The sequence below is a fragment of the Prionailurus bengalensis genome, chromosome A3 (assembly GCF_016509475.1).
Source record: "Prionailurus bengalensis isolate Pbe53 chromosome A3, Fcat_Pben_1.1_paternal_pri, whole genome shotgun sequence".
NCBI lineage: Eukaryota > Metazoa > Chordata > Mammalia > Carnivora > Felidae > Prionailurus > Prionailurus bengalensis.
The window spans coordinates 5,006,462-5,032,820 of NC_057354.1; the positions used below are offsets into that span (position 1 = coordinate 5,006,462).

At 45.0% G+C, this 26,359-nt stretch overlaps 2 protein-coding genes across 9 annotated transcripts in view; one reads left to right on the forward strand and one right to left on the reverse strand.

The window, feature by feature from the left end:
- RAB22A (RAB22A, member RAS oncogene family) overlaps positions 1 to 20,727 on the reverse strand; it is a 57,290-nt gene extending 36,563 nt beyond the window's left edge. For 2 of the 4 annotated variants that reach the window (XM_043553600.1, XM_043553599.1), the window contains exons 1-2: positions 20,417 to 20,724; positions 19,352 to 19,431 (exon numbers count right to left, since the gene is read on the reverse strand). In XM_043553600.1, coding sequence (XP_043409535.1) covers positions 19,352 to 19,431; positions 20,417 to 20,452 — 116 coding nt within the window. In that variant the 5' untranslated portion in view covers positions 20,453 to 20,724. Of the gene's footprint in view, positions 1 to 19,351; positions 19,432 to 20,416 lie in introns of all 4 variants that reach the window. The other 2 variants (XM_043553601.1, XM_043553598.1) reach the window with 2 other exon arrangements.
- A 127-nt stretch (positions 20,728 to 20,854) lies between these two features.
- LOC122467226 (serine/threonine-protein phosphatase 4 regulatory subunit 1-like) overlaps positions 20,855 to 26,359 on the forward strand; it is an 82,345-nt gene continuing 76,840 nt past the window's right edge. For 3 of the 5 annotated variants that reach the window (XR_006292863.1, XM_043553602.1, XM_043553604.1), the window contains exons 1-2: positions 20,855 to 20,898; positions 21,058 to 21,102. Coding sequence is in view for 2 of the 5 variants with exons in the window: in XM_043553602.1 (XP_043409537.1) it covers positions 20,892 to 20,898; positions 21,058 to 21,102 (52 nt within the window). In the remaining 3 variants the exon portion in view is untranslated. The remainder of the gene's footprint in view (positions 20,899 to 21,057; positions 21,103 to 26,359) is intronic. The other 2 variants (XM_043553605.1, XM_043553603.1) reach the window with 2 other exon arrangements.

A 26,359-nucleotide genomic window follows, 5' to 3' on the forward strand; every position in this document is an offset into this window, starting at 1 on the left:
GCGCCATTTCCTAAAAGGCTAACAAATGAACACAGATCCAACGACAGAATGCTTTTCGGTTGGAAGTCGTGTGTCTGGGGTGAATAGGAGTGGATGAAGACTGTGGAGACAGAGGAAAAGAAGGGCTCGATTCAGAGAGCCAGGTCCCCCTCTAAAGAGGAAGCGATGAGCTCTGGAGCGCAAGACGAGGGGAGCAGGACACCCTTCCTGTCATGCCCTCAGAAACACACCCAGAGGGCCAATCCGTGTTAGGCCCGAGAAATAAAGCCTTCGAGGACTCAGGCTAGGGCAAGGCGCAGGTAAACCCTCGTAAAATCTGGCAGAACGGAGGACAGAGCACTGCAGCAGGTGCAAGTTGGCAAAACAGAGACCAAGCGACCGCGTTCAGGGAGAGCTCCCGCAACGAGAAAACAGTGTGACGGACACGTTACGAGATAAGCGGAACATCTACAGGCGTGTTCTACAGCAAGCGTGCTCAGGTAGCTGGAATCATACACGCAAAGATAAGACGAGGTAACACCGCAGGGAGGCTGTGAAACTGTAAGGCGTCACCCAGGTCCAGAGGCCTAGGTTTGGGGTGAAGGCAGCAGAAGCCGGAATTAGGGACCGGATTTGCGAGTCTGGCGGAAAACATGTAGAGCAGGAGCCGGTGAGCTTTTTCTGTCAAAGGCCAATGTTTGCGGTTCTGCTGGTCACGGTCTCGTCACCTTTCCCGCTGTAGCGCAGGAGCGGCCATGAACAGTATGTACACGAACTGGTGTGACTGGATTTGGCTCCTGGGTCGTAAGTTTGCTGACCCTGAACTAGAGCCTCAAATTATTTATAAAACTGTAACAAACAATGTCTGGAATGCAATTTAAAAAATGCCGTGCATCAGAGGGGATGAGTCGCTGTGATCAACAATCAAGACAATGAAGAGAAGGTCATCTGGAGAATGGATTGGTTATCAGACATGCTTATTTTTAACTTTTATTATGAAAATTCTCACTCACAAAAGTAGAATCCATTACCCAACTCCAATAATCCATAACACTTTCCACTGCGTTATGTTATTAAAAATGGACTTGAAAATAACCATGTCTAGTCCATTTAAGAAAACAAAAACCCAGGGGTCCCTGGGTGGCTCTGCCGGGAGAGCACGCAACTCCTGACGTTGGGGTCGTGAGTTGGAGCCTTATGCCGGGTGTGGAGATTACTTAAAGTAAATAAATAAAATTTAAAAACCAAAAACCCAAACCCAGACTAACAATTTCAGCAGAGAAAAGGGAAACTAAAACAAACCTTAATGGATATACTAGAACTTTAACTGAAGTCAAGAACTTCATGGTTCTTTAAGCAGGCTTCAAATCAGATTAGTTAGATGAAAAAGTGATTAACGAACTGGATGGAGGGCGAGGAAAAATACGTAGACGGGAGCACGAGGAAAAGAATGAAGGAAAATGCAGAGAAGTATGGGACACCGACATGGAAACTTCTAGACTACAGTAACAGCCGCGTGACAGTGAGAGACGAGGAGAGAAAATGGAACAAAAGCAGTATTGAAGAGACAACGGTTGACAACCGTCCAACTTGAAAGGCATCACACCACAGGTGCCCGAAGTACCACGAACCCAGGCAGGATAAATACAAGGAGAGCCTCTCCTGGAACACCAAAGGGGGGCAGCGGAAGGCCAAAGGAGAAAGGGAAACGTGGGAGGCACCCGGAGGAAGAACACGAAGTCAAGAGAGAAGCAAGCCTGACTCCTGACCTCGGGGGAGGCGGAGGGAGCTGGGAGCGAACGGGGCACGTGTGTCCGGAGGCATCCAAGAGACAGTAAGGAAAAACCGGGAATTCTATGCTCAGCGAAAGCGAACCTCCGAAGCGATCCCGACCTACGATTCAAAGCAGGTGTCGGGAGGCCGAGCGGCCTGCGGGGCGCTCACACAGTGCCAGCGGGGAGGGGGGGGAGCGAGGGGGCCCACGCAGGAAAACACCACTTTCTTCAAAAGTTACACACGCCTTTCAACCCGCCGCGGCAGCCAGCACCCAGGCGGCCCTCGGGGTCCTCACTCCTGGCGCCGATGTCCTTGCACGGGCCGCTCCCGCGGGGCACAGGGCTCCGTGTGGCCAAGAGGACGTCACGGAAATGACAGGTGGTCATAAAGACACGGCAGCTTCCATCCCGGGCTCTCACGGACTCCTCATCCTGAGGATGACGGCTCTTGTGTGGTGAGGACACTCAAGCGGTCGGAGGCAGGGGTCTACGTGGCCAAGAGCCAGGATCACCCCGCTAAGCTGCTCCCGAATTCCTGACCCACAACAAGTGTGAGAGATGCTGCATGTTTGTGTTTTGTTTTGTTTTTTTCTTTTTTAAGCTGCTAAGTGTAAGGGTAATTAATGTGTTACACGAAGACAGGTAACGAACATGCCTATTAACCAGAAATTCTACCCTCAGGCATGTGCCCACGAGTAACACACGGAGATGCCCACAAAAAGAACTGTATGCAGATATTCACAGCCGCTTTATTCATAATAGCTCAAAACTGGACTCTATTTAAATGTCCGTCACTAGGAGACTGGATAAACAAATTGTGGGACGTTCACACAATAGGATACTAGCCAGCAATAAAAAGGAACACGGATAAACCTCAATAACAGCGTGTTGAGCACAAGAAGGCAGCATGAATGAGTAGAAGTAATATGACTGTTTACATGAAGTTCACAAAACACCCACGTACTCTACGGTGACAGAAGGCAGAATGTGGTTATGCTGGTGAGGCGGGGTAGGTATACGAGGAAGGCCGCTGTCTGAGGGAACGGAAATATTCTGTATCTCGATGGTACGTGAACAGACACAAGGTAAAAACTCACAGAACTACACATTTTATTGCATGTAAATAAAAGCTCAGTTAAAAAAAAAAAGATAAATTAAAATGAAGACATTTTCAGGTAGACAACCCTGGACAGAAGAGGATACTAAAGCAAATACAAAATAGTGTTCTTCACAACGAAGTAAATGATCCCAGATGGAAGGTCAGAAATGCAGCAGGAATGCAGAGCAATGGAGAGAGTAGACATATGGAAGAAATCAACAGGCATGTTCACTGTATAACAATAATAAATGTCCTGTGAGATCTAGAATTAAAATACACTATAGGAGCATGCAAGGCAGGAAGCAGAGAAATTAGATTTGAGACCCCTGTATTGTTGGAAAATGTGGTGAAAGTAATTTATGTTAAGACTCAAATAAGTCAAGGATGCATCAAGTAACTTCTAGAGTAAACACTTAAAGAATAATAAAGGAATGTATAATTACCAAGATAACAGAAGGGAGAAACATAGCACTAAAACAAAACAAAACAAAATTCAATCCGAAAGAATATAGGGCAGGGTAAATAAAAAGCAAAGCGTAAAACCGTAAGTTTAAACAGAAAGACATCAGTAACTATACGAAAGGTAAAATATACACTGAAATTAAAAGTCTAGTTGGGGAGTTCCGAGTCCAGCAGTGGTGCCGGTAACTTGCACCGGAATAACCGCCATCAACTGGTCAAGTGGAAAACCAGTGCTCCTGGCTAGAGGACCTCATTCGAGGCCACTGCTGTGGCTGGAAATAGAGTGGGAATGTCCTAGAAAGGAAGGAGCTGCAGAGGGGAGAGCCTTGAATCTATACATACACTCATCTCAAATCCACGGCTGACTCCGAACCGCACACACGCACGGGGGAGATTCCAAGGATAGCAACCCTCGGAAGGCTGGGAAAAAGCCGGGAGTCTGAATCCTGCCAACTCACAGGGGCCCAGAGAACACCCTGAATGAAAACCCACAAACAGTAGCTGAGAGGAAAAGACGATATCCTGGGAAGAAGGATTTGCCACGAGGCTAACGGCGACACTCCGAGACAACCATCGTAACCAAGTGTAAGAGCTCCCTAATTTCACTGTCTGCTCCAGCAGAACTTAGCACTCCTCAACAGAAGATAAGAGAATCTAAGATCTCTGCAACCTATCTTCTGCAGTATCCGGTATCTAATAAAAAAATACTAGCTATGCAAAGCAGCGTGACCCAAGGTCAAGAGAAAAGAGTGAACAGCAATAGATCCTGAGCTGATCCAGATGTTGGCATTAGCAGACAGGCACTCTAAAAGAGGCTATTATAAATATAGTCAGGACCTAAAGAAAAAGAATCAGATTGAGTGAACAGATGGGGAATCGAAGCATATAAAATATAAAAAAGAATCCTATGAAACTCTAGAATCAAGGATAGTATTTGAGTAAAAATATACACTAGATATACTTAAGAGACAGAAGAAAGGATCACTTGAACTTAAAGACAGATCAGAAATAACAGGATCCTAAGGACACAAAGGAAAAGATGGAAAAAAACCAAAACAAACTCAGAAGCCCCAGGACTCAGTCATCTGTTAGATCATCTCAAACAGGTTAATATACTTATAACTGGAATCCCATAGGCAGAGCAAAAGAATGGGGTAGACAAAACATTTAAAGAAATAATGGCTGGGGGGGCCTGGGTGGCTCAGTCGGTTAAGCATTCAACTCTTGATTTCGGTTCAGGGCACGATCTCATGGTTGGTGGGTTTGAGCCCTGCATAGGGCTCTGCACTGACAGCACAGAACCTGCTTGGGATTCTGTTCTCCCACCCCCCAACCCTGCCCCTTCACTTGCTCTCTCTCTCAAATAAAATGAAACAAAAATAATGGCTGAAAATGTCCCAAATAATCAAATTTCTATTCTAAGAAACTCTGATCCAATGAATCCAGAGTATTTTATGCACCCAGCATATTATAGTGAACTGCTGAAAAAAAGAGAAAAAAAAGATAGCAGATCTTAAAAGCAGCCCCAAAATAAAAAGATTCATCACATATAGAGTAACAAAGTTAAGGATGATTATAGGCCCCTCAACAGAAACCATGAGACCAGAATATAACAGAATAACATATTTAAAATCATGAAAGAAAAATCTGTACACTAAATCCCCAGGACTTACTTTACAATGGGGAGTTTGTACCTTTTGACCACCTTCACCCATTTCGACTATGTAACGTAAAGCGTGGCACTATAGTTAATAATACCGTATTGTGTATTTAGAGTTGCTAAGAGAGTAACTTAAAAGTTCTCATCTCAAGAAAAAAAGCTTTTGTGACTATGTGTGGTGATGGGTGTTAACTAAACTTATTGCACACAATAGGTACAAGTATCGAATCATTATGGTACACGACGGTAACAACGAAAATCGACCCAGAAATCTCTTAGCTAGCAAAAATATCCTTCAGAAGTGAGAATACAGTACAGGCACGACGTCTTCTGATAAACAAAAACTGAGGGACCCTGTCGCCAGTTGCCCGGAATACATGAAACACTAAGAAAGTTCTTAGGCCAAAAGGGAATGACGTCGGATGAAAACTCACTTCTCCAGGAAGGAATGAGCAGCAATGGATACGGCAGTATGTGTATAAAATAACAAGAAATTAAAAAAAAAATTTTTTTTTAAACATTTATTTATTTTTGAGAGACAGAGCATGAGCAGGGGAGAGGTGAAGAGAGAGGGAGACACAGAATCCAAAGCAGGCTCCAGGCTCCGAGCCGTCAGCACAGAGCCCGATGCAGGGCTTGAACTCACGAACTGCGAGACCATGACCTGAGCCGAAGTCGGATGCTCAACCAACTGAGCCCCCCAGGTGCCCCAATAACAAGAAATTTTTTTGCTCCTCTTCGTCTTCCTGCCTAATGTAACTGCTTAATGTCACAGGTGCTAGTTAGGTGGGCCATTCAGGCGGAGGGGTGGAGTGGCCCAGAGTGAGGTATGGCGGCTGGCCAAAGTCAGGAGTCCCCATCTGGGGAGAGGAAGGGGCCCTGGGCTCTGAGGGCCTGCGGAAGGCGAAGAAGCACCGAGAGCACAATGTCAATCATGCTTTCTTTCTTTTTTTTTTTTTTTTTAACGTTTATTTTTGAGACAGAGAGAGAGCATGAACAGGGGAGGGTCAGAGAGAGGGAGACACAGAATCTGAAACAGGCTCCAGGTTCTGAGCTGTCAGCACAGAGCCCGACGAGGGGCTCGAACTCACGGACCGCAAGATCATGACCTGAGCCGAAGTCGGCCGCTTAACTGACTGAGCCAAATCATGCTTTCTTTACACCAAACAGCCAGTTGTCTTTCAATGACATTAGTAAAAAAAAAAAAAAAAAGCCACTTGTTTTTTAACGCCTTTCTTGCAGTAAGTTAACCATCACTAAAAAAAAAAAAAATTAAAAAAAAATTAAAACAGTCCTCAATTTAGAGAAAACTTAGGCGCACAGAATTTATTTATCCTGAACCATGTGACAATAAGCTGCCTCATTACCTCTGAAGGTCAGCAGGCATTTCCTAACAGCACGAATATTCTCCTCCATTAGCACAACGAGCCTAAAAATCATGAAATTAACGATACACCATCACCATGCATTTCTCAGAACCCATCTGAGTTTTGCCAACTGTCCCAGTGATCGAGTTTTGGGTAAAAAATCCAGTTCAAAGTCACATGTTGTAACTAGTGGTCATGACTCTTTAGTCTCCTTCAACCTGGATCGGTTTTTCAGTCTTTCCTTGACTTTTCTGGACTTTTGAAGATTACAAGCCTGTTGTTTAGTAAAATGTTTTTGTCAGTTTGAATTTCTCAGATGTTGGCTCACAATCAGACCCATCAGGGATGATCACAGTTGTAAAGTTCACTTAATGTAATTGTGGCAGCTATAGAATATGTTCCTGTTTTTGTGTTTCAACCCCCCCCCCCCCCCACTTCAAGAGCGGAGCGCCATTCTGTGTGCTGCACATATGGGGTGGGTAATGTGGTCACCCCTCTAATGAACAGAAGCCATGGCAGGGGACTCCTAAATGCGTCATAAAAGATACTGCAGACTCCCCCTCGCTCTCTTGTGGCTCGCCTGTCCTGGGGAAAGTTAGCGGCCTTGTTCTGAGGACATATAAGCGGCCCTATGGAGAGGCTCACATGGCAGGGTTCTGAGGAGCTGAGGCCTCCAGCCAACGGCTGTGTGAGGGCACCATCTTGGAAGCAGATCCTTCAGTCCCAGCCAAGCCTTCATTTGACTGCGGCCCCAACTGACTGCAATACCACGAAAGACTCTGAGCTAGAACCATTACCAGCTAAGCCACTCAGATTCCTGATCCACAGAAAGGGTGAGAAATTAATTTGAGATAGACCAAAGAACTCAATGTAAAGCTAAAACTATGAAGTAAATATAGAAGAATATTGTGGAGACTTTGGGACAGGCAGAATTTTCTTAGAGAGGACCAAATAAGCACGAATCAAATAAGACAAAATTGAGGGGCACCTGGGTGGCTCAGTCGGTTCAGCTGACTTCGGCTCAGGTCATGATCTCCTGGTCTGTGAGTTCGAGCCCCGCGTCGGGCTCTGTGCTGACAGCTCAGAGCCTGGAGCCTGCTTGGGATTCTGTGTCTCCCTCTCTCTCTGCCCCTCCCCCGCCCATGCTCTGTCTCTGTCAAAAATAAATAAACATTAAAAACATTTTTTTTTAAATAAATAAAAAAAGACAAAATTGATAGCGTGGACTTTATCAAAATTAAAACTCCTCCTTATCAGAAGAACTCATTAAGGAAATTAAAACAAACTCCAAGGGCGCCCGGGTGGCTCAGTTAGTTAAGTGTCTGACCTCGGCTCAGGTCATGATTTTGCAGTTTGTGGGTTCGAGCCCCACGTCAGGCTCCAGGCTCTGAGCTCGGAGCCTGGAGCCTGAAGCCTGCTTCAGATTCTGTGTCTCCCTCTCTCCCTCTCTCTGCCCCTCCCTCGCTCATGCTGTCTCTCTCTCAAAAATAAATAAACATTAAAAAAAAATTAAAAAATAAAAAATAAAACAAACCCTCAATGAAAATGGGCGACAGACCTGAATATTGAATATCGCTTCATAAAAGACAGGCGAGTGACAAAAAAGCACACGCAAAGATACGTAACATTATCCGTCATCTCGGAAATGCAGATTAAGAGTGCAGTGAGATACCATTTTGATTCCACTAGGACAACTGGTGTTAAAAAGACAGACAAATACAGGAGAGAATGTAGAACAGCTGGAGTTCTACACATTGATTGATAGTGGGAGGTTAAAATGATACAACTACGTTAGACAACTGTCTGCAAACTCCTTATGAAATTATACATCCACCTACTCTGTGAACTAGAAATTCCAAACCTAGTTATTTACCCAAGGGAAATGAAAACCTAGGTGCACAAGAAGACTTGTAAAAGAAGGGTCACAGTATCTATGGTCACAACAGCCAAAACCTGGAAACGATCTGGAGGTCCAAAACCCGAAGAGATAAATTGTGACCTATTCATAGGAGAACATCACTCACCAATTAAAAAATAGGCAGTACTATAATACATGTAGCAACACAGCTGACTCTCCAAAACATTTGTTTTATGAAGAATAAGCTAGACACCATTTATTTCATTTAGGTGAAATTCAAGAACAGGCAAATTCATCCATAGTGACTGAGATCACCACAGCTGCTGCTTAGGGGAATGAGACTCACAGAAGGAACTTTCTGAGGTGATGTAAATTTCTGGAGTTTAATTAGGGTGTTGGTTATATACACCCTACCAGATACATTACCAGAATCAAATCATAAGCTGCTGACAAGAGACTCACCTTAAATATAAAGATACAGAAGGGTTAAAAAAACAAAAGAATGAGAAAATATGCAGCACGCAATTCCCAACCAAAAGAAATTATACTTTAAGGCAAAATGCACCCTAGAACTTAAAAGAGTACATTTCAGAATGTTAGAAGGTTTGCATTACCAGTAAGATATAAAATTCTAAATTTATAGGTACTTCATTTTTTGATAAAATGAAACAGAATGAACAGGGTAAACAGACAAACACATAACCATGGTGAGAGTTTCTAATCCACTTCTCTCAGTAACTGTTGGATTTAGATAGACCAAAAACCTAGCAAGGATAACAGAAAGAATCAACAACATGATTAATGAACTTGACCTAATTCCATTCATAGAATACAGCACCTAACAGGTGCACAGTATGCAAACTTTTCAAACACATATGGAATATGTGTTCCTAAAATTGACATATGCTGTGTCACATAGTAAACTGTATCATATTTTAAAGGACTTAAATCATAAAATTACGTTGTCACCTCAGTACAATTATGTCAGTAATCATTAACAAAAAGTTAGAGAACTTCCTTATATTGGAAAATTGAGAAACACGTCTAAATGACACTTAAAAAAAAGGATGTAATCTTTTTTAAAAAAAATGTTTATTTTTGAGAGAAAGCAAGCGTGTACACACAAGGAGGGGAGAGGCAGAGAGAAGGGGTGTGGACAGAGAATCCAAGGTGGGTTCCATGCTGACAGCAGAGAGCCTGATGCGGGGCTCAAACCCATCAACCGTGAGATCATGACCGGAGCCGATGTCAGAAGCTTAACCGACTGAACCACCCAGCCGCCCCAAGGATGTAATCTTTTTGTTTTGTTTTTTAATTTTTTTACGTTTATTTATTTTTGAGAGAGACAGAGTGTGAGTTGGGGAGGGACAGAGAGAAAGAGAGAGAGGAGACACAGAATCTGAAGCAGGCTCCAAGCTCTGAGCTGTCAGCATAGAGCCTGATGTGGCGCTCAATCTCAAGAACTGTGAGATCATGACCTGAGCTAGTCGGAAGCTCAACCGACTGAGCCTCCCAGGCGCCGCACCCAACCCCCGCCCCCCCCCACAAGGATGTAATCTTACCAGAAAGTGAAAAACATTTTGAAATGAATGATAAGCAAATTATGATATACAAAAACTTGTTGGAATCAGCAAGAGCTATGGTTAAGGTTTCAAAATGTAATCGCTACAACTGGGGTGCCTGGGTGGCTCAGTCGGTTGAGTGTCCAACTCCTGAGTTTGGCTCCGGTGGTGATCTCACAGTTCGTGAGACTGAGGTCCATATGGGAATCCCTGCTGGGGATGGTCTCTCTCTGCCCCTCCCCGTCTTGCGGGCATGAAAAAAATAGGGACTGAGAATCAATGATATAATCATCTACCTCAAGACGTTAGAAAAGAGCAGCACGTTGAATAGGACAGAAACAATCAAGATACGAGCAGAAATTAATGAATTACAAAGTGGACACAGTGTAGAGCCGATCAAGGGCAAAACTCATGTCAGAAATGTAAAAGGGGATCAGTTTAGAATCTTAACATCTTTATGCGAATTGGAAAAAGCTTATGGAAGAGCCAAAATCCTTAAAAAACCCCCGAGACTCCAATATCAAAACCAATACAAGAAGAAATAGATAATGTGTAAATGAATAATCTTACAACTCTGAAAAGAAATTGGCTCCTTAAACTCCACTCCACAAGGATGCCTAGAAGCCCAGATGGCATCACTGATGAATTTTACTAATCACTTAAAAACTAAGAGCAATTTTATACAAACTCTTCCGTAGAAGAGTATCCCAACTCATTTTGTAAGAGAAGCAAAACCCTGACACCAAACTTGACATGCACATCACAAAATTATTACATGACAATCTTACTGAAACATACACAAAAAGCCCAAAAAATAGCGAACTAAAGCCAGTGATATATAAAAAGAATAATACATCATGATCTAAGTGGATCTATTCCAAGAAAATTCAGCAGTGTAATTTACCACATTAACAGCATAAAAGAGAATAATTACATGACTGATCCAGTAGACGTACAAAAATCTTTTGATAAACCCCACACTTGTTCACGTAAAAAAGAAAAAAAAAATCCCAGCAAATGATGTAAAGAAGGACACTCTGTAATGTGATAAGGCGCATGGACAAAAAAACCCCAAAAACACTCAAATAACAAAAAACCTACAGCAGATATATTTAATAGTATGACAGTGAAAGCTTTCCCCCTACGATTAGAATAAGGATACCCAGGACCACATTTCTATTCAATATTGTACTGGAGATCCTACTCAATTCAATAAAAAAAGAAATAAAAAGTTTAAGATTAGAAATAAGTACATTTCAAAACAGTACCATGTAGTATATTAACAGCATAAAATTGCTTTGGAACATCAAACCCTTAGAATAAATATAATGAAAAATGTGCAAGTCCACTATATAGAGAAGTAGAAAAAATACTGAGAGAAAATAAAGAAGCTTGTCTAATAAATGGAAGGATAATCAAGGTTCATATATTAGAAAATTCAATATCATAAAAATGTCATTTCTTTCCAAATGATCTATAAATGCAGTGGAATGCCAATCAGAAACAGTGGAGATTAACATGTTGGTATGTGTGAGAATGGACAAGACGATTTTTTAATGTTTATATGGAAATGCAAGGCAAGACATTCTTGAAGAACAACACAAGGCCACATCATTGGACATTAACACTCATTACAAAGATACAGAAGTGAAAAAACTGTGATAGTGGCATAAGGACCCAGAAAAAAAGACCAACAGTCTCTTTAAAGGATCGCTGATCCATTCTGAGGCCAAAAAAAAAAAAAAAAAAGTATATTATGAATCTTGTAAGATGCAGGAGTGAAGAGTGAAACATATCACAGTAATAGCACAAAGCACAAGAGGGAAAATGAAAGTATATTCTTGTAAGGTTCTTATACCATATGTGAAAATTGTGTATTATTTGAAGGTAGACTGAAAAAGAAGTACGTTGTAAATCCTAGTGCAACCACCAAAATAAAAAACAAAGAAACAGAGCTAACAAGCAGATAGTGGAGTTGAAATGGAATCACTAACATGGGCCAAATAGGAAAATACAGCAGGATGGTAGATTTAAGCCAAACCATATTGATAGTTACAATCAATAAAAATGTTTTTTTCTTTTCAAATAAGTAAAAATGGTTTGTCTTTTTTAATATTTATTTTTATTTTTGAGAGAATGCATGCGTGCTAGTGGGGGAGGGGCAGAGAGAGAAGGGAACAGAGGATCTGAAGCGGGCTCTGTACTGGCTGAGAGCAGAGAGCCCGATGTGGGGCTCAAACCCACGAACGGTGAGATCAGGACCTGAGCCCAAGTCAGACGCCTAACTGGTTGAGCCACCCAGGTGCCCCCAAAATGGTGCAAATCAGTATTATGCAACATAGCTTCTTTTCATGAGAACTGAAAGATAGCTTGTATGACTGAGGAACTAAATTTTTAATATTAACTTAAATTCAAATAGCCACATGTGGCTTTGGCAACTGTGCTGGACAGTAAAGGTCTAAACACTCCAATTTAAAAGTAGAGACTGTCAGATTAAGCTTTAAAGCAGGACCCATAATGCTGTCTACAAGAAACCTCCTTCAAATAGATGATATAAACGGGTTAAATGTAAATGGATGGGAAAAGATACGCAAACACTAATCAACTGAGAGCTGAAGAGCCTGTATTAATTTCTACAGTAAAATTCAGAATCAGGGCTATTACCAGGGAAAAAGATGTTTTATGATGGTGAGGGGGTCAAGTTATCAAGAAAAATAACGCGACACGTGGAAACACTCAATCTAAGAGCTTCAAAATACATGAACAAAAATTGATTAAATTGAACAAAAGAGAAATAGACAAATTCTCAATTCGGGTTGGATTTCAAACACTCCTGTCACTCAAATGAGAGGGGGGGAAAAACAGTAAAGATAAAGACATAAACAGTGCTGTTAACCAAGCTAACATTTATAGAACACATTTTTTTCTCGTGCACATGAACATTCGCGAAGACCATATTCTAGACCATAAAACAAATGTCAAATGTAAAAGGTTTGAAATAATAGTGAATACATTTTCTGACCACAATAGATTTAAACTAGAAATCAATAATCGAAAAATTTCGGGAAAATCCCTATAATTAGAGGTTAGGGACTACTTCTCAACAACCAACAGGTCAAGCAAATCACAAGGGAAATAAATACTCTGAACTAAATGAAAATGAAAATACAGTGTATCAAAATCTGTGGGATTCACTTAAACCAGTTCTTACAGGAAAATTTACAGTTCTTTTTTTTTTAATTAAAAAATTTTTTTTTTAATGTTTTTATTTTATTTTTGAGACAGAGAGAGACAGAGCATGAGCCAGGGAGGGGCAGAGAGAGAGGGAGACACAGAATCCAAAGCAGGCTCCAGGCTCTGAGCTGTTAGCACAGAGCCCGATGTGGGGCTCGAACTCATGGAGCGTGAGATCATGACCCGAGCTGAAGTCGGATGCTTAACTGACTGAGCCACCCAGGCGCCCCAATTTACAGTTCTGAATGCTCATATAATGAAAAAAAAAAAAAAAAAAAAAAGGCCCTAAAAATCAATATTGTAAACTTCCAGGTTAAAAAACTTAAAAAAAAAAAAAAAAAAAAGAATTAGCCAAAATAAGCAAATGAGGAAAAAAAAGGAAACCCAAAGATAAAAGCAAAAATCAATGAAATAGAAAATACAGAAATATTAATGAAATAAGCTGGTTCTTTGAAAAGATCATTAAAATTAGTAAACTGGACAGATCCTAAAGATATTAAAATGATAATAAAATGTTTTAAATGAATTTTATGTCAATAAATTAAAAAATAGATACAACAGACAAATTCACTGAAAAACACAAACTACCAAAGCTTACTTGGGAAGAAATGAATACACCTGTATCTACTAAAGAAATTTAATCTGTTGTTAAAATTTTGTTTTTAATAATTAAAAAAAAAATGTTTGAGAGAGAGAGAGAGGTGAGGAGGGGCAGAGAGAGGGAGGGAGAGAGAATCTTAAGCAGGCTTCGAGCTGACAGCACAGAGCCCAACGCAGGGCTCCAACTCACAAACCGTGAGATCAGGACCTGAGTGGAGATTAAGAGTTAGATGCTTAACTGAGCCAGCCAGGCGCCCCTGTAGTTAATTTCTCTGACAAAGAAAACTCCTTACTCAGATGGCTTCATTTGTGAATCACGCCAAACCTTTAAGGAAGAAATAACACCAGTTCTACATAAACCCTTGCAAAAAAGTAGAAAAGGAGAAAACATTTCCCAACTTATTTTACGAAGCCCTGATACCAAAACAAGAAAAAGACATTATAGAAAACTACAGATAATTCTTCACCTCATAGAGGCAAAAACCCTTAGCAAAATTTTAATAAATCAAACCCAATAATGTATTTTGGGGCGGGGGGGGTGAGAGATGGAGAGAGAATGAGTGGGGGATGGGCAGCCAGCAGTGAGCCCCATGTGGGGCTCGAACTCATGAACCATGAGATCATGACCTGAGCTGAAGTTGGATGCCTAACCGGCGGAGCCATCCGGGTGCCCCCAAACCCAATAATGTATTAAATAACGCACAATAACCAAGTGAAATTTTTCCTAGGAACACATTTAATATTTTAGTATAGATTGTTGTTATCCACTATTTTAAGACTAAAAAAGAAAATAAGAACAGTTCAAAACATGTAAAAACAAAACACAAAACCAAACCCCCTGACAGAATTCAACATAATTCCTGATGAAAGATCTCACTGATTTAGGGATAGATGAGAACATTTTCTTTTCAACCTGACAGTGGGCACCTATAAAAAAACCTAGGGCCTAACCATCTAACTTAATGGTAAAAGATCCAATGTTTCCCACCCCAAGATCGGGAATAAGGTAAAGACATCTGCTCTTACCACTTCTCAACAAAGTACTGGAGGTCTCAGCTAACGTAATATGGCAAGCAAAAAAAAAAAAAAAAAAAAAAAAAAAGACATACTGATTGGAAAGGAAGAGGTAAAACAGTCTATTACCTAGGACATGATTGTACACCTAAGAAAATCCCAAGGCATCTATGAAAAAAGTGCCGGAACTAAGTAAATTTAGGAAGTCACAAGATACAAGGCCAACACATATAAATAAAATTTATTCTATATTTCAACAACAAACAATTAAAAATTGAATTTAGGGGGGTGCCCATGTGGCTCAGTCGGTTAAGCGGCTGACTTTGGCTCAAGTCATAACCTCGCGGTTCATGAGTCCAAGCCCCACAGTGGGCCCTGCAGTGACAGTGTGGAGTCTGCTTCAGATCCTCTGTCTCCCTCTCTCTCTGCCCCTCCCCCACTCATGCTCCCACCCTCCCTCTCAAAAATAAAAACATTAAAAAAAATTGAGATTCCAGGAAACTACCCCAAAAACCAAGAGCACACTTTACACACTGTATGTTAGCCAAATTGACAATAAATTACATTAAAAATAAATTGAAATTAGGGGCAGCTGGGTGGCTCAGTTGGTTAAGCACTGACTTTTTTTTTTTTTTTTAATCTTTATTTTGAGAGACAGAGAGACAAAGTATGGGGGGGGGGGGCGGGGGAAGGGAGGAACAGAGGGAGAGGGAGACACAGAATCCAAAGCAGGCTCCAGGCTCTGAGTTGTCAGCACAGAGCCCCACATGGGGCTCAAACTCACGAATCACAAGTTCATGACCTGAGCTGAGTTGGAGGCTCAACGGATTGAGCTACCCAGGCGTCCGCGGCTGACTCTTGAGTTCAGCTCAGGTCATGATCTCAGTCATGAGATTGAGCCTCGCGTTTGGCTCCATGCTGAGCGTGAGTTTGCTTGGGATTCTCTCTCTTCCCCCCCACCCCCCATCTCTCCTTCTCTCTCTGCCCCACCCCTGCTCGTGTGCTTGCTCTCACGTGCCCTCTCTCTCTCTCTCTCAAAATAAATAAATAAAAACTGAAATAAATTCCATCTGCTAATCATAAAAACAAACTACTTGGGAAAAATTTAACAAAATATGTGCAAAGCCTGCACACTGACAACTAAAAAACTTTGTGGACAGAAATCAGAAATAAATTAGTGCAGAAGTATGCCATGTTTACGGATAAGAAGACACAATATTGTTAAGATGTCGACTGTCTCCAAGTTATTCAGTAGATTAGCTATATTCCCAATGAAAATTTCAGGGTTTTTTTGTTTTTCTTTTCTTCACAAATTGGGCATTACGATTCTAAAGTTCAAACAGAAATATAAAGGACTGAGAGGAGTCAAACAGATTTTTAAAAATACGAATACAACGGCCGTACACTGCCTGATTCAACATTTGGAGATTTCAAGATGTCTACAAATCTACAGCAACCGGGGCCACGTATCGTACTAGCACTACGATACACAAGTGGATCCATGCAACAGAAATGGACCCACACATACATACTAATTTTTGACAGAGGCGCCAAGGTAATTTAATTACATAAATGCAGAATTCATCATTAACAAATGTTGCTATAATGACTAGACTGACACATGGGAAAAAATGATCCTTGACTTCCTTCGCACAGTAAACTACAGCTAGTAGAATTAAGTCACAAACTAAGATTTCAAACATAAAGGCGTAAGAACTCTAAACAAAAGCATAGGAGAAAATCTTGATGATTTTGGATGGATGCGTAAGACACAAAAAACATGAACTATAAAAATAACTGATACACTGGACTTGATCAAAAACCACCTTTGCTCTTTAAAAGAAACTGTAATCAAAAGTTTAAGAAGAAAGTTTTTGAAGTGTGGAAGTTAACTAGTTGTTGGCGTTGAGGGAAGTGAGCGGCAGGGGGGACGGCAGCAACCATGAGGCGGGAGAACAGGGCATGGGGGGGCGGGTGGCCAGGTCCTGGAGTTCAGGGGAGGCTCCAAGACCACCTTACCAGGTGTTGGCGTGCTGGAGGGCAACCCTTGTCTTCCCTAGTTCTCTTCCTCCGTGATCACGCTCCCTTGCTGTCTTCTCTCCCGCCCTCCAACGCTTGTTTTACAAACGTAGGTCTTCCCCAGCTGTGTCCTGCTCCCCACGTTTCCCACGAGCGCTCTCATCCCCCCCACAACTCAACTTCACCTGTGCACTGTAGTCTCAAGTCAACTTCTCCAGGCTTCCCCTTAGGGCCAGGCCCATATTTCCAACCCGTGATTTGGACCTCGTCCCCTGCAGAACTTGGTAGCCATCCCTCTTCCTGTCCTAAGGCCCTCACTCCTCCCATACTCATGGGCCTTCCCTAATGGCCACATATGTCATACAGCGCGGGGTGAGGGGAAGCATGGGCCCTAGGAGCCATCAGGCCTGGACTTAAATTGGAGCTTTCTGTGGAAAATGGGAATTTAGACATTCTGCGCCTCCTACCTCCCTCTGCACCTATGCCCTCCGCCCATCTTTGGGAAGTGGAAATTAAGACCAGAATGAGGTACTACCATGCACCCTCCGACACAGCTAAAATTAAAGACTGCATAATCCACTCATCTGCCAATTTTCAAACAGGGCTTCCGAATGCTTTACACCTCCACTGTTTCCCTCGAGAATCAGCCATCCCTTTATGTTTGGCCAAGCCCCTGTTACCTATCGTGCTCCCACGTTTCTCTGTGTTTTGTAGCACAGATAAAGGTCCAATAAATCATTTCCTGCACGTTAGTTTTAGGATGTATCTCTTTCCTCCTTGTAGGGAAGGTCCACCAGGGCAGGAACCGATTCTATCCACATTAGGGGTTGGCCAACTTTCTGAGAAGGGCCAAACAGCGTAGATTTTCAACTTTCTGGGCTACAGGACCTTAGTCGCAACTATTCAACTCTACCATTGTAGCCAGAGAGCAGTGGACACAGTATGTGCGTAAGTACGACTGTGATTCGGTGAAGTTTTATCTATAAAAACAGCAGGGAGGCCAAAGGCCCAGTCTGCTGACCCCTGGCTTAAATTACCAGCACCCAGTCCGGCATGTGGCGTATAGAAAGCGCTCAATGAATAAAGAAAAAAAAAAAAAAAAAAAGCCCTTGTTTCTTGTTTTTGTCAACTCGATGGAAACCAGTACGGAGGGAAGGTGGTTTTAGTGGGATGCTGAGGGTGGAATGGAGACAACAGTAGGTCCAAGAGGGAACAGCAGTCGAGGGAGCAGCAACCTCTCTTCCAGGAGTTCCCGCCACCCGCACGGCAGGCTTGGGAAATGGTATGGTCTTAGGACAGCAGGTGAGTCGGGGACACGTTTGCAGGCTGTGACAAGGAGGCGGGGCGCGGGAAGAAGAAAGGGACAAGTGGTGATGAGGGGGCTCCAGGGCTCAGGTGTGAGGGGAGCTGGTCACAAAAGGAGGAAGATACCTGCGGAGGCCGAGAGAAAAGAAACCAGGACAAGTGGAAGGAAATGAAGGGAAAACCTCATCTTCCTCTTGCCTGTGAAATGTGAGCCAAGACCCCCTGGTGAAGAGAGCGGGAGTCAAGGTGGGGAACCCCAGCGTCCGCCAGCCTGGGGAAGTGGACGCCCAGGACGGGGCTGCTGGCCACATCACCACCACTGGAACCATACCCCTCCTGTTCTGTCTCCTCGTCTGAGAGAGCACTTTTCACCAAGGTGGTGTCTGTGTATTCCAGAGCCGTGTTTCCAGCTCTGACCTGGTGTGAAATGTGTCACGCACTGAGTCACCAGCACTACTTGCTATCACTTCCTGTCACTTCGCTTTCCCAGGCAGGTAGCAACAGGCAGGCCCGAAGGCGGATGAGGTCACGTTTTACACAAGCGCACATACGCAGTTCTTTCTTGAAGGATACAGAAGGGCATTTTAATTTCAGAACGATAGTGGTGGTTTCACCTCCACGCCCGCAAACGGGATTGTGTACGTTGTAAACTGTTTCTGCAGGAGCACTGAATGTTTCTTTAAATGGAAGATACCATTTGATTGGGGGTTTGCAATAAACACAGCATAGCAGCTATTTAATTTTATAAGCCTTGCACAGTAGTAAAACCTACAAGACACAACTTCTCACGACAAGTCTTAGTATTACAATACTTAGTTACCCTGAAAGGTTTTCTCACAGTCAAAAACCTATATAGCCAGTCAGTTTCACTTACCCCAAGAACCAGACACCAGGAAAAAGCTGCCATTTCAACATTAATGTATTAATTCACGATTCCTACTTGCGCAGGAACGTATGAGAAGGGGACAGGAGCAGTGGTGACGCGGCCAGAAGCGCTGTCCTGGGCGTCCACTTACCCATGTGCCAGCCCTCCCAGTCTGACAGATGCCTCCCACTTTTCAGGAAAAGAACTAAAACCATCTAAGTATCTTTCGGTTGACGTCCCTGAAAGAGTATTACCAGGACCTCGTTTCTTCTGCTTTATTTCAAGACGTAATTGTCGTTCATATTTACAGACGGAAGTACACTCTACCCGAAACTTCAACTTGTATTTTTAGTTTGAAGTGTTCACCTCACAAATCAAAAGACAACTTTCCCCAAACACACCGGTCCTCACTGTACTTTCAAGTCCTTCCAGAGATGATGGAGACTGCCACCGGTGAACGCATACCCACTCCCTCGCCCGTAACACACTTTTTAATTTGGAAGGACTTCCAATACACCTTTAGCTACATATTCAACACATTTAATCTCTTACCCTATTGTTGGGTTGATGTTCGGATCAAAACTGTCTTCCACGAACCGCCATACGATGCTCGATTTACCTACGCCTGTATCCTGCAAGAGAAGGGAGACACACAAATAAGTCTCCTTGCTTGCAGACAGCGAAAACTACATTGGGCCATGGGTTCAGGATTTCAGAAAAATCACTGTACATGCTAAGTTTCAGAAGTTAAGAGACACAAAGAAGGTTTTCATAAACATCCAGCGGGAGTAATTAGATTTCAAAATGCACTGCAGGAGAGGGGTTTTGCAGTTTTTAGGAGCCATTAGAATCTTCTGAAAAACCCAAAGTTGCTGCTTAGTGTGAAAAGTGACAAACTCTCTTGTTAACGTGTATAAGTAAACTCTGAACTCTTGAATTCCTTCTGAGTAATCCCTGATAAATCACAGCCCCACCCTATTTGGGAAGGGGGAAGGCTAGTTATTGGAATCCCTTTCACTCTCTAAAGCAGCAACTCAGGCAAGAGAGCATTCACTGCGCAAAGCGGGATCTCAAGAGGCAAAGTTGCCCTGAAAAGGCAGGAAGCTGAAGCTTCCAACTAGTTCTTGGAGTTTCGTGATCTGAACTTTCCCCCAAGAAAGTAACTCTGCGAGAAGGGGGGAGGGGGGGGTGATCCCACAAGTTCAAAAACTCCAAACAAACGAGAAAGGAGAGGACGCTCCTTGTAAAACCTGAAGACCTGCTATTGGTTTCACTCTGGAAGACTTGGCCAACTTCTAACTAGTACCTTAGTAGGAAACTATTTGGGAGCTGCTCTCAACCTAGATGCAACGGAGAGGCAGGGAAGGCTCCTCACCCTCTGGGGGCGGGAGGAGTCCTTGGGCTCCAGGGAGGAACAGGGCAGAGGGTCCTTCCGGCCAGTAGGACCCTCAGGGGCGGGTGGCAAGGGGGGCAAGGATGACCCGGGGGCCGGAGGGAGGGTCCCGGGGCAAGTCCCGCACGGAGGCTGGGGGAAGGGGCGGAGGGGACTCGGGCACGCTTGGGTCCTCGGCCTGCCCGGCCTCCCGCGGCCCTCCCGGCCGGCCAGCCGCCACTCACCCCCAGCAGACACACTTTGAGCTCCCTCAGCGCCATGGCCCGGGAGCCAGGGGCGCGGGCCCGCCGCCGCCCTAAGTTGAAGAGGGAGAGGCCGGGCCCAGCACGAGCATCCCCCGGCGGCGCCGCCGCACGGCTCAGCCCCGGCCGCGGGGCGCGCAGAGGCGGCGGCCGTCCGCTCGCCAGCCCTCGGCCCGTCCCGTCCGCCGCCAGCCGCGCGGGGCCCGCCTCAGCAGCCCGGACGCTGCTCCGGCCTCCCGGGCGCCGCTGCCGCCGCCATCTTGGGACGCCTTGCCGGGTCACCTGACCTCCCCGCCCACCTCGGCAGCCACCTTCGCCGGGAGGGCGGGGTCGGCCGGCGCCGCGAGGCTCGCGGGGAGGTGCCGGCCCTGGGGGGCGGGGCCCGGAGCCCTAGGCCCCGCCCCTCGCCCCGGTCCCGCCCCCCCCGCGCGGACCCCGCCTCCTGGCCCATCCCAAGATGGCGGGTGAGTGGGGTTGGCTCCCTGGGCGCAGGGGCGGCCCCCTCCCCCCAAGCCGGACCACCCCAGGAGGCCCGGGGACCCGGGGACCCCCGCCCGCCCCTGAGCCCGCCTGCCGCGGCCCCCCTCCTAATGTGTAACTCCTGTGTGTTTCTTGGTTTTCAGAGATCCCTCTGTACTTTGTGGACTTGCACGATGACTTAGACGATTGTAAGTATCAGTTGGGGCGCCCCCGCCCCTCCCGGGGAACCTCTCACGGAATTCGGGGTGCACGGAACGCCGCGGGAGAGCTACAGGCCAGGCCCTCCCTGTTGGGACAGAAGAACAGGACCCCCAACTTCCTGGATGCACTGGTGGCGGTCCCTCCTCACTGGGCGGAGCCGGGCGAGGATGGGGAGCCCTCCCCTCCTGAGGGAGGATTTTGGCCGTTGTTGGGAAACTTCTGACTTCCGGTCACTTTCTTTCTCTTCCTCCTCCTCGCCCGCGGCGGCCGGGGAGGGTGCGGGGGCTTGCCCCAAGTCCTGGTGACTGGGGGCGAGAGGAGGCGCGGCCACCTTGCACCCAGGGTCTCCACTTTTTCCCTGGGAGTTTTCCCAGTGCCGCGGAGTTTCAGAGTTTGGTTGGTCCCGCCCTCCGTGTGGCCGGCCACAGACTTGCACGGACTTCTCACGTGGACTGGCCACAAGCCCAGCTCCATCACTTCTCCCAAGGAGCCCCTTTGGCGCCTTCCTTCCTGGGGTGGGTCTCCTAAACTTGGCCCTTCCTGCGCTCTCCTTCTCTTTGGAATCGCCTTAAGGACTGAGGGCTGGGGGAGGTGTCATCCTGTAAATGCAAATCCCCATTTGTGGTAAATGAAGCGTTTCCTTTCCGTTCAACAAACATTTCTTGAGCACCTACTTGTTCTGGGCCAGGCCACGTGCAGCTCCCTAGACCTACAAAGAAGAACCAGAAACAGGGGCAGCGCCCAGGGGTTCACAGTCCAGGAGGAGAGCTGACTTGTAAACAAAACGACCGAACCCCGGGATGCTTGGCTGGTAAAGGAGTCCTGACGGTTTTCCTTACCTGACGAATCACCCCAAAACTTAATGACTTAAACCAACAGCATTTTATTATCACTAACAGTTCTGTGGGTTGACTGGGTGATACAGAAGCTTCATGTGCTCTCCGTTGAACACTGGGAAGGTGAGAAGGTCCGAGATGGCTTCACGCGCAGGAGATCTCACGCGCAGGACTGTCAGACAGGAGCTCTGTTCCCCCCGGTGTCTTTTCCACTTGGTTTGGTTGGGATTCTCAAAGCATGGTGGCTGCAGGCACCTCTTTTCTGGCGGCTCACGTCCTTGTCTTTTTTGTATATATGTACCAAAAGGAACTAAGACTCTAGGAAAAAATAATTATGATTTTACTTTGGCCTTGTTTGAGCAAGTACTGGGTATTTGGACCTAATACTAGAGGAGGCCTTAAATATTCTGTAGCAGACTGCTGAAGACTTGCCCCAACAGAGAAGGAAACTACCATTATGGCTCTGAATATACCCATGCCTTGTGTATTGCAAGTTTGGGAGTCTGGTGGGGCTTCCTGTGTGAGGGGTGGGAGCTGCGAGGTGCTGACTTTACCATGCAATTGATTTAAAAGCCATGGGAGGCTGGCCTGTCCGCCCCCCCCCCCCCCCCCCCCCCGCAAGCCCCCGGGTCTCACCCTTATACCTTACTGTGCTGGTATTGGGAGGCATTATCACACCGTGGTTGACAGACAGCAAGGACCCTGAGGTCCTGTGAGCCACTTCTTTCCTTTTAGCTCAGTGTCTGACGTAACAACTTTTATTGTCCATGAATTCATTATTATCATTTTCATCATCACTAGTGCTGGGCTTTCGTGTAAGATTTTCTGATCCAGTGTTTGTGGCTACTACTCTGGGAAGTGGAGGAGATTGTTCCAGTTTTGCAAGTGATAAACCAGAATCCGAGAAGTGGAGTAACTAACTCATCCAGTCTGCTACAGCTCATAAGTGATCGAACCAGCAGTCACGCTCTGTTCCTTTTGACCCTTGTCCTTTTTTTTCCTGCCGCCCAGATCAACCTTAAATATTCTTAACCTAATGGTAGGGGCACAGCTGTCACTTTGAGTGGTTTTGTGTCGTCTTCCTTGGGTGTTTTGTCCAAGCGATGCGGTAACTGCTTCATTGAGGCGGTCAGTCGCTGTGGGCAGGGACACAGGTCACCCTTTTTATAACCCAATGTCCTGTATGAGCTAGGCGTTTAATTAATTAATTACAGTTGTGACTTGGAACAGTAATGGATTGCAAGGCTTGTCTGATTTACTTGGTGATTCTTGATTAAATTTGACTAACTTAAAAAAAAAAAAAGCCTTAATGAATGGATGCCTTGTTTTTTAAAAATCATTCAGAGTCTTCGGGCCATCGCAGCACAGAAAAAATTTAATTTTAGAGAGTTAGCTTGCTAAATTCCTTCTCTCGAGAGCAGAAAGTGTGTGCGGTGGCCTGGCATATTGGTTCCGGTGGAGGATTGCACTGGAAAGTGGAGCTTTGTGAGTTTGTGCCTAAGGGGCCTATGAATTTGCTTACAGCATGTGCAGCCTGAAGAAGTATTACTCTCAGTAAGGTTTGTTGGCCAATTAGAATGTAAGCCTGTGTCGGTGGTAGGTGGGAAAAGAAAACAAACCAAAAAACACCCGGAGTGCCATCCATTGTGGATGAAAAGACACCTAAGTGACCTATCAGCAAGTTCGATATGTGGTCATACTTGGACTCTTAGTTGAACAAACCAGCTTTAACAAGACATTATTGAGACAGTTGGGGAAAATTGAACTTGGACTAGGTGGTAGCTGGTGGTAAGGATTATTATGAATTCTGTCAGATGTGAGAGTCATATCACAGTTTCTTTCAAAGGAGAAAAGGCCTTATCTAACAGAAACAAGCAAGTTTTTATGGGCGAAATGATTTGATGCGGGAGGTCTGCTTGCGGATACCGCAGCAAACAATAAACAGGCACAAAGTTGGGAGGAAGGATAAGGGGGAGAAGAAGAGCAGAATATTGATAACTTGTTGAGGCTGGTTGCCGGGGACGGCGGGCTTATTATACTGTTCTCTCTGTTTTTGCATATGTGTGAAAATGTCCACAGTACAGTTTTTAAGAGATGAAAGTTTCACCTGTGACCAAACATCTGCACAAAGAGTTGGAAGGCTGGATTCCCGGTTCTGAAGGCACTACACAGTTACAGTAAGATGCATTTTTAGCTTCAAAAGACAGACTGGTAGACTGTATTAGCATTTAGGGAACAGTGTGTTTGTTTTCAGAGGTTTAGTTTTTAAGAGGTATCTATCTATGAAAGAAGTTGGAGAGGGCATGCTTCTATTGAATGGAAAACCTAGGTGTCCACAAATGATATCTGAACGTTTGTAGAAAATAGGATTATTAAGTCAGAGGAATATAGACAGCCTACTTGGATCTTATCGCTGGAAGGAGCAGTGTATGTTTAAGCTTGAATAAGAGACATCCTCCAGAGCAAAAAGCATTCCATTTCACCTGCTTTGTTCCACGTTTGTAAAAATGTTCTGTTCAAGGACCACGGGCAAACTGTGTGCCCTCGAAGTGGAGAAGCTATATTAATTTGAGCCCAGAACCAAACCATTGAACTCTTTCTCTGAACTGTAAGATACACTTGAATCAAGGATTGTCAATTAACCCCCCCCCCCCCCCCCCCCAAACCCTCCCTGTTAAGTGAACTAGTTTGAACAGGAGCAGGAACTTGAGTATGCTGATACTTGTGAAATAGAACCCAATCCGGACACATGGCACTATTCTCTAAATCAGAGATGGGCAATTTTTGTTCTATACAGGCTCTGATATAAATATTTTAGGCTTTGTGGGCTGGAAGGTCTGATGCATCCAGTCAAGTCTGCTGTTGTAGGAAGGACTCACAGACATGCCTAAATGAATGGGCACGGCTATTTGCTAATAAAACTTTATTTACACATACATCCAGGGGGCTGGATTCGGTCCACGGGCCAAATCATTCTGATCTCATTCTTTCAGAGCCTCTGAGCGTATTAGCTAAGCCAACCTTAACAGACCGTCTTTCCCACCAGGTTCGGTTTGAAGAGCTGACCTCTTTGCTAGTACAGCCTCTGTTTTGTTAAGTAACCCCTGACATACTGCTCAGGGTTCGCATCTCATTTTTCCTGTTGGTGTACTGGGGATAAAAACATGTACCTCTTTCCTCCCAGCAGGATGAGGTGGCAAGGAACAAAAGAGTCAGAGTGGTGGACTCAGTATCAACTTTGCTTCCCCTCTGATCATCATAACGCATTTTACTTTTGTTGCTCTGTATTTTCCATTTCCTGTGAGACAAACAGATGAACATCACAGATTCCCTGAAATTGTCTCTGTTTAAAAAGAGAGGGTTTTTTTGTTGTTGCTGTTGTTGTTGTTGTTTGTTTTGTTCTTCTTTTTAGAAAGTGTTTTTCTAATGTTGGTTTATTTTTAAGAGACAGAGAAACGGAGCGTGAGCAGGGGAGGGGCAGAGAGCGAGGGAGACACTGAATCCGAAGCAGGCTCCAGGCTCCGAGCTGTCAGCACAGAGCCTGATGCGGGGCTCGAACTCACAGACCACTAGAGATCATGACCTGAGCCACCCAGGTGCCCTCAGGCAGAGTATTTTTAACTTTATTTTGTTACCAAGCAAAGCTCCCAAGGGGCACAAAAAGACGTCACTGGCCCCAGGCAACACAGCTAGTCATTGGCAGAGGTGGGATTCAGACCAGGGAGTCTGGGCTACGGAATTTGTACAAAGCTGCCATGCTTTGGCTTTAGTGCATGACTAATATTTATTAAGGACCTATTAAGTCCCAGGCACTACACTAGGCCTTATGGACGCAGAGGAGAATAAATCAAACCGCATTTCTGCTCTCACAGAGCTTTCAGTCCATCGGCAGAGATAGCCTTGAAAAAGCCAACATAAATGAGTGAGCTAAGTTCGGGAGTTGGTGGTGTAGGACGTGTGACAGGTGAGTGTGATCAGAAGTGCCAGGCAGGGCTGTTGGAGCGACAGAGTTGCTGCTTTACCTTGAGTGGCCAGAGAAGGCTTGTCAGGAGCTCTGACAGGTGCTCTAGGATTTGAATAACAAGACGGAGATGTTTCCTCGGGGAGCTGGAGAAGGCGTCCGGGCATGGCAGACGGCAAGGGCGCAGGCTCGGAGGCTGGACGGGCTTGTTGTTGGCCAGGACTTGTGCATCTGGAGCACGCCGAGCCCTGGACACAGGAATTGGAGGAGGGGGGACACTCCCACGTGTGACCTTTGGTCCCTCACGGGATAAGGGGTTTGCCTTTTGCTCAAGGGGCCAGGGGGTGCCACTGGAGAGTTCTAGTCAGAGTAGTGCCCAAAGCTGAGTTACATTGTAAAGGACAGACTGTGGAGAAACAAGCCAGGCCTGGAAAAAGCGCTGTGGTC